The 7,383-nt window shown below is 44.0% G+C and overlaps 1 protein-coding gene across 7 annotated transcripts in view; it reads left to right on the forward strand.

The window, feature by feature from the left end:
• The first annotated feature begins 5,873 nt into the window (after positions 1-5,873).
• DDO (D-aspartate oxidase) overlaps positions 5,874-7,383 on the forward strand; it is a 20,135-nt gene continuing 18,625 nt past the window's right edge. For 3 of the 7 annotated variants that reach the window (XM_019520094.1, XM_019520098.1, XM_019520099.1), the window contains exon 1: positions 6,542-6,613. Coding sequence is in view for 1 of the 7 variants with exons in the window: in XM_019520093.1 (XP_019375638.1) it covers positions 5,919-6,002 (84 nt within the window). In the remaining 6 variants the exon portion in view is untranslated. Of the gene's footprint in view, positions 6,003-6,513; positions 6,614-7,383 lie in introns of those variants that run through there. The other 4 variants (XM_019520093.1, XM_019520095.1, XM_019520101.1 and 1 more) reach the window with 4 other exon arrangements.

The following is a 7,383-nucleotide window of genomic DNA, read 5'->3' on the forward strand; positions in this document are numbered from 1 at the left end:
CACGTGGAACAGCAAGATGTACATAGTAATAACTTAAGTGGAAACAAGTCTCCAACAAATAATTTGCCACTGATCCTACATTCTATGATCTTGTAGCCAAATGAAAAAAGAAACTATGCAGAAGGACTCCACCTCCTCTTCAGTGATTAGAAACGAGCTGCCACTGAAGTAAGTGTAGTTTTTCAGTTGTGCTCTGCAAATCACGAATGGTCCTCAAGGCCACAGTAAGTGATCCAGAGCCACACTCTCTGCCTTTTCGATCAAAAGTTTGATGCTAAAAGTAAAAAGTTGCCCAGGAGAAATTTGGAGGGTTGGCAATGGTCCATTGGTCCCAAGTATTTGGGAACCACATGCTTAAGTAAACTCCAGTAAAAATAAATACATAAACAAAACAGAGACAAAAAGCAAGGAGTCCTTAATAGTTAAAGTGGTTAAAATTAGCCACAGCAGTGACCCAGCTGTGTTAATGGTCACTGTGGTGCTCTAACAGTGTAGCGAGGCCTTGCCCCAGGGGGTGGCTGTGACATCCAAGTGGCTGCTCAGCCCTTGCCTAGGCAGTCCCTCTTCAGCACTCCCCTCTTTGCTCACATGCCACACCTTGGTGCTACCATCTTTTAGAAAAAGGGAGGTTTCTCCAAAGTTTCTCAAGTCAGACCTCCTCTCATGAACACAGGTATTTATGCTCATTGCCTTAAGAGCCAATTACGTGGCTCCATCTGTCCTTACACTATGCCTATGCCTTGCAGGTGTCGCTGTACCAGCATTTCCTTGTCAGGGTTCAGCCTTCTCAGCCTCCACCCATTTCCTCTAGCTGGGCCTTTTAGCCCTGGCCCACTGTATTGGACCTGGCGTTTAGGCACCAACCTTTATTTTGATCACCTTGGTCTGAGCCCCTAGCCCTGTCTCCACCAGGCTCTGGGCTCTATGGCCCTATACCCTGCCCTGCTCTGGGCCCTGGGCTTGCTCCTCGCTCACTCTACCTTAAGCCTGCACCCAACCCAGCCAGGCTCAGGGTGACGGATCACATGCCCCTAGGGTAGTAATGGGAGCTACAAAAACCTCCCCTCACAGTCACACCCAAACCACCAGGTGTAAACTGTAACAAACTAGAATCTGCTCTAGGTATAGCCAACAGCAACAGCAGCTAGCTATCTTACAGCCAGACTTCCTCATACTTGGGGTTGTGTTCCTCTGTAAGGCAGGAGTATTGCATTCACAAATGATTTGCTAGGTATCAACTACGATTTGCATTGCTAGTTTTGCATTCACAAATGATTTGCTAAGGCACCACCTACCATAGTCTTAAATCAAGCACAACAGCAACATTGTGGCAACCCACAGGCTGTCAGGTTTATGAGCAGCTCTAAACTAGTCAGCCTAGCATTCCCCCAGCAGTCTCTCTAGTCTCAAACTCTCAATCTAGCAGCCTGCACTGCTAGCTCAGGCTCTACACCTATATGCCTCAGGCCCAGCCCCCTTCTGGTCAGGTGACTCCTGAACCAGCTGCAGGGGCTCCTCCTCAGGACCTAATGCCTGGTTGCCAGAGACTGCCTTGTGGGCTTATTGTGCACTGCCAAGCCTGCAGTAAGTAGCCATGACCTTAGGTCTCCAATGGCCTATTCCTCTGCGGTGAGCAAGCTGTAGGCAGAGAGCACTTGACTAACCACAGGTGCAACCCTTTACCCTGATGGGCCTCTTGCCTGACTCGGGCAGCAGGGTTTTTGCCACTGCCTGGCCTCTCTCGCTGCAGTTTCTCTTCTAAATGTAATAAGAGCCACCAGCTCTCTAATGCAAAAATTATCCAGAAGTGTTCCCACAAGCTAGCTCCACTGCTTCTGCTTCCCATTTCCACCTGTGTATCCTGGCTGTACATCCCAGGAGGAGACAAGAATAAGTTGCATTTGGTCACTGAAGTAATAGCCACTACTACTGATCCTGAGAAGGAGATTCTCTAAGTATAAGTCAACTGAACGTAGCCGTTGTGCTTGATTTAAGATTATCAGAGATGATACCTAGCAAATCATTTGTGAATGCAAGACTATGTTGGCATGCACAGTACTAAATATAAAAACAACAAACATAATGCTCTCTGAAATCTCAAGTGTTTGAGTTATTATCTTGAACAGGAGCATGGATGATTGCTTTTTTCTAGTTCCATTTTTCTAGCATTCCTGAAAATAATTAGTATTTGCGGTACTTGCATTCCACCTCTTTTGAAACCTTTAGTGCTGAAATGACAATCCTCTGTTCATCAGGTTCTTGTACTACAGGAGATAGACCAAAGAGGTACTGCATTGTGCTCTTCATTTCAGAAAACGACAGAGATAAGAAAAATAATGGCAGTATTACTAGTTGAAGACGGACTCTGGCAATTTGTCAGAAATGAACGGGCAAAAACTCATACTGGACAGTCATAAATGTTGTTTGCATCTAAAATCCTTTCTCCATCACACTAATATATAGTCCCATAATTATTAAGCATCTCAACAAGATATAATATTTTTAATACTATCCAATAAACTATGTTAAAAGCCAATCAAGGCTGCTAAGTCAAGTACTCAGAAGTTGGGAAATGCGACAATTAAGGTCATTCATGTCAGCTAAACTTGTCCCTGTTCTATGTATGCATTATGATTTGGTCTTTAATGGCATGGTAAGTGATTGCTTGTTCAATATTTCACAATAAATGTGTGGCAACAATTCTTATCACTAATAACATTATTAATTTTCCTACAGTGGATTCCATCATCATTTATTTGAGCACTTGACAACTGTTAATTAATCTTTACAACACCACTCTGAGGTGAGGCAGTATTACTTTGCTCATTCTACAGCTGAAATCCTTAGGGGGAGAGAGATAAAGGCCTAACTAGTCAAGTGTCCACTATTTTTGGATCCCTAGCTTCAAATACCTGGAAGTAATTGTCCAACATACTTTGCTTTTTTGTAATACTTTATACATTCAAAGCACAATTCCAACTTTTTACCTTTTCAGGTGCTTGACACTTTCTACAAATCAAGGCACTGCCATCTTACTTTGATAATGAAATGAAGGACAAACAATAAGGATGGATTTCCATTTCCTTTTCTATGTCTATAAGGCAGTTTTCTGACTGTCTCCCTGACTCAGTCCGAACGCACACATTTGCAGATCTGCAGCACAGCAGAAGTTGAATTGCTACCTGCACATAAGTGCCCAAAATGCCACTTAGACGGCTAGAAAGTTGTCATTTATAAGCACAAGGGGAAATAGATTTCAACTCTAAGTGATGGACATTGAAAATGTTGTCATAAGTGACTTCACTAGTATCACTAAGAAAATCTGTGGAAAAAGTAAGCATAAAGTCCAGTTCCTCAGGGCGACTGTCAACTGCCTCAATGTTGAGCACTTTGGTTCTGTAACAGCCCAGGAACTTAACATTCTTGCATAGGATGTGAGAAAGTGACAGATGTAGGCCTTGAATTGAGAGATTCCTCATTGTAGGCATCCTAATACTGTGCTATTGAGTCAGCATCTTGACTACTCTTGTCTGGCCCAATTAATTTCTGAGAGAAAGTGGAAGGCAAGCTTCTTTGGGTAGATGTGTGATATCTTTTATTAGACCAACTGAGTAGCTGGAAAAAAGTCCTTTGCAAGGTTTTGCACACAAGCACCCGTCTTCAGGCATAGGGAGTCTCTGCTGTTCTGAGATCTCCAAGGAATGAAAGAAGCTAAAAGTGTGACAGGATGTCAGTGAGAATAAAAAATCCCCATGAATTACACACCATTATTTATGACATACCCTTCCCTGGAACCTTCACAGAAAATCCTCAAACAATTGTAATCTATACTAGAAGAAGACTTAATTCTTAAAGAGATCTTTCCAGAACCATCCACCCTAGCCTTTAAACAAGCACCAAAACTTGCTAACCTTATCACTAGAAGCAAACTTCCTATGGCCCAAGCCACAGCAAATGGATCCAGACCACGCCAAGACAAGAAATGCAAACCTCCACCACATCTCCACCACTCCCACAATAACCACACCAAACGCCCTGATGGAAAATATGTAAGACAAACCAAACAACTGCACAACAGAATGAATGCACACCAAAAATCTATCAAAGACAAAAATATCCAATTAACTCTGGGTGCACACTTCTCACAGGACAATCACTCCCTCTCTCTCTCAGTTCTATTCCTCAAAGGGAACTTACAGAACACCTTTTGTAGACAAGCCTATGAACTTCATAAATCTACCAGATACAAAAAATCATGGACTCAATATAGACATGGGTATATGACACATTTAAACCTGCCTGACATCTGATTCACCAGATACTTGCCTGACCTTCCCATTTACACTCCCCTACCCTGCTTTTCTACCCTTTGTCTGTCTAATTTCTAACTATTTACTTTTCCACAGACTGCCTCTTTTCTACCTTGGAGAACTCAACTACAGTACTCTCCCTTACTTACCTTTGGCACTATTTCCCGTTTATTTCTCCCCTTCCCTTCTCTGCCCTTTGTTTTCCTAATTGCCACCTATTTACAGTCTCATTGACACCCTGTCACACTTTTAGCTTCTATCATTCCTTGTAGATCTCAGAACAGCAGAGACTCCCTATGCTTGAAGAAGGGTGCTTGCAAAACCTTGCAAAAAACTACTCAGTTGTCTAATGACAGATATTAGACCAACTACTCAGTTGGTCTAATAAAAGATACCACATCTACCCAGAGAAGCTTGCATGCCTATGTCCTTAGACTAACAAGGCTACAACCAAAAATTCTGAGAGAAAGTAGAACATCTTCCACAAATGATAATGAGAGCTCTACCCCAGAATACCAGATGAGTGCTCTGACTACTGACCTGGGATGTGCTATGACCCAGGTTCAAGTCCCTGGTCTGAATCAGGAAAAGCAGGGACTACAAGCTTTGCTTCTTATGTTACAGGGGAGTGCTTGAATCCGGTGGTTCTCCACTTTTTTAGACTTGAGGCACCCCTTGTTTGACTCAAGGTATCCCTCCCTAACTTTTGTGAATTGATCGGAACCCCATTTCAAAAGCTAACTTATGTATTACCTCAAGGGATTGGATCCAGGGGGGTGCAGTGGTGTGAATGCTCTCCCCCTTTCACTTGACTGTGCTCTGGGAAGAACAGGTGGGGATTTTTTATGCTCCTTAAGCAAGTATGAATCCCTTCTCTCTTCCCTTCATGCTCAGTGGCACCTCTGCTCCCCTTCTCTCCCCACATTCCCTCACCCACCACTGCCACTGTCTCCTACTGCCCTGGGGACAGAGGTAGAAGGAGGCTCCAGAGCTGCTTCTACCTTCCCTAATTGTACACAGGTTCCTCCTTCCTGTCTAGACCCCTTGGGTGTTCCTTGTCAGCCCAGGAGCAGGCACAAGGGAAGGGAGCCCGCCTGCTGACACTGCTGTCTCCTGCTGAGCCTGGCTTCATGCACACTCTGGATGCAACAGGGAAGGAGCAGCTCTGGATTCCTCCCTGCTGGCCCCCAGGTCAGCTGAGGACAGTGGCAGCAGCAATGGGTGGGAGAGAGGAGGAGGGAGCGTGTAAATTAGTATGGAGGGGAAGTGGGGGGGAAATTTTTATCTGCTTGAGGGACTTTTAAAAGTCCCCCACTGCTGCTTCTGTGGCACAGTCTACCCATCCTGGTGTGGGGGATGGGGTAGGAATGAGGGGTGCAGGCAACTCTGCAGCACAGGTTGCTGCTCCTGTACCCCCTTTCTAAAATCCTGGATCTGCTTATGCTTACCTCCTTGCAAAGGGACTGGGCAGTGGGGGACAGCCTGAATCTGCACTTGTCTCCTCCCACTGCTTATCTCCTCACAGCACCCCTCAAAAGATCTCAAAGCATCCCCAGCACCCTAGCTGAGAATCACTGCCCTAATCACTTGGATGTTCTGGACTCTAGGATGACAAAGTCTTCAACCAGAAATACCATCCAATACCTGAGAAACCTTCCTGCACTCAGGTTTCATCAGAACTGGTGTGGTCTGGTAGGATGCTTGCATTTTCTGATAAAAAGCATGTCACTAATAAATTCCTAAATAGTTCTAGTAATGGGTTAACTTCAACTTAAAGATTTCTTCAGGATCTATGTACTAGGCACTGAGTTTAAAGGTTTAAAGGGCTTGTGGCTACCTTGCCTAAGTTAATGATTAATCTAAATTAATCTAAGTTAATGATTAATATTATAGCTCAGATATTATAGCAGCCATGATGGCACTCAATCAGGTTGTAATGAGTTATTTGTATCTAGGGAAAAGGAAGGCAAATTTGAAGTGAGATACTGTGGAGTGTCTCATTTAAAAAAAAAGACACTGTCCCCTTCGTGCTAACAAACAGGATGGCTGGCTCCCCTTCAATGGGGGGCCAACTCTGAGGACAGCTTTTGATTGGGCAGAAACAACTCTCTTATTTGTGGAGCACAGCAGCAAATCCTACTAGAGCCATGGCCAATGAGGACTGGGTTTGATGTGTGTTGTCATAACTGCTCCACCCATTTAGCTGTTTTTCTTTGGGTTCTATTGACGGTTCTTTGCACTTGTTAGCAGTCACTGGGAGAGCAGCATTTGCCAGACAGAATCTGGATTCTTGTTCTAATAAGGTATTTCCCTCTCTCTCCCCTTAGTCCAACCCCTTTTTAAGTTGTAGCATAAAATCTGTTTCACCCTGTAAAAGACATGTTAGATCACAGAGCCCATTCTCTTGTAAGCACAAGATATAATCCCCCCTTGCAGAAAATGTATAAGATTAAAAACTAACACTCTGCTAGGATTTTCTTGCAAGCTACACATTTCTCAAAGCAATTGGTTAACATGCTGGGGGTGCGGGGGGTTAGATCTTGATTAGAAGCTGACATGCTGTAAGATGAGTTGAGCTGTCTGTCGTTGTTTACGCTGTCTACCATTAGTCACCGTGTTTAATGTGGCATGTGAAATCCTTGTGACGTGGGAATGAGTGCATGTGAATAAGCCTCTTCAGTGTTTATTCCACCCTGTGAAAAGAGCATGTTCTTGGCAATGTCTGAGTCTGGGCTAATGGAAAGTTCAGACCTTTGTTTTCTTAGAGAAGGAGAAAGACCTTGTTTGACTTCCTGGCATAACTATGAGATACTTAATTCTGATAGCTAGTACTGACAGCACTGGCATTAGCTGCATTGCATTGATAGGTATTCCCGAGAGAAGAAGGGGTATCTGGGGACAGGTGTTTAAGGCAGTACACCTGGAGAGGCTTAGGAGTTGGGTCTGTCTGTCTGACATAAAAACGTGTCTAGTACATACCTTTACTGGGGCTGTTTATCAGTGTATGTGCGCTCTCTCTCTAAAGCCCTAGCAAAAAAAAAAAAAAAACAGGCAAGAGGAGAGTTGAGGAAGG

This window comes from Gavialis gangeticus, unplaced genomic scaffold (genome assembly GCF_001723915.1).
Source record: "Gavialis gangeticus isolate Ggan-Ray unplaced genomic scaffold, GavGan_comp1, whole genome shotgun sequence".
In the NCBI taxonomy this organism is placed as follows: domain Eukaryota; kingdom Metazoa; phylum Chordata; order Crocodylia; family Gavialidae; genus Gavialis; species Gavialis gangeticus.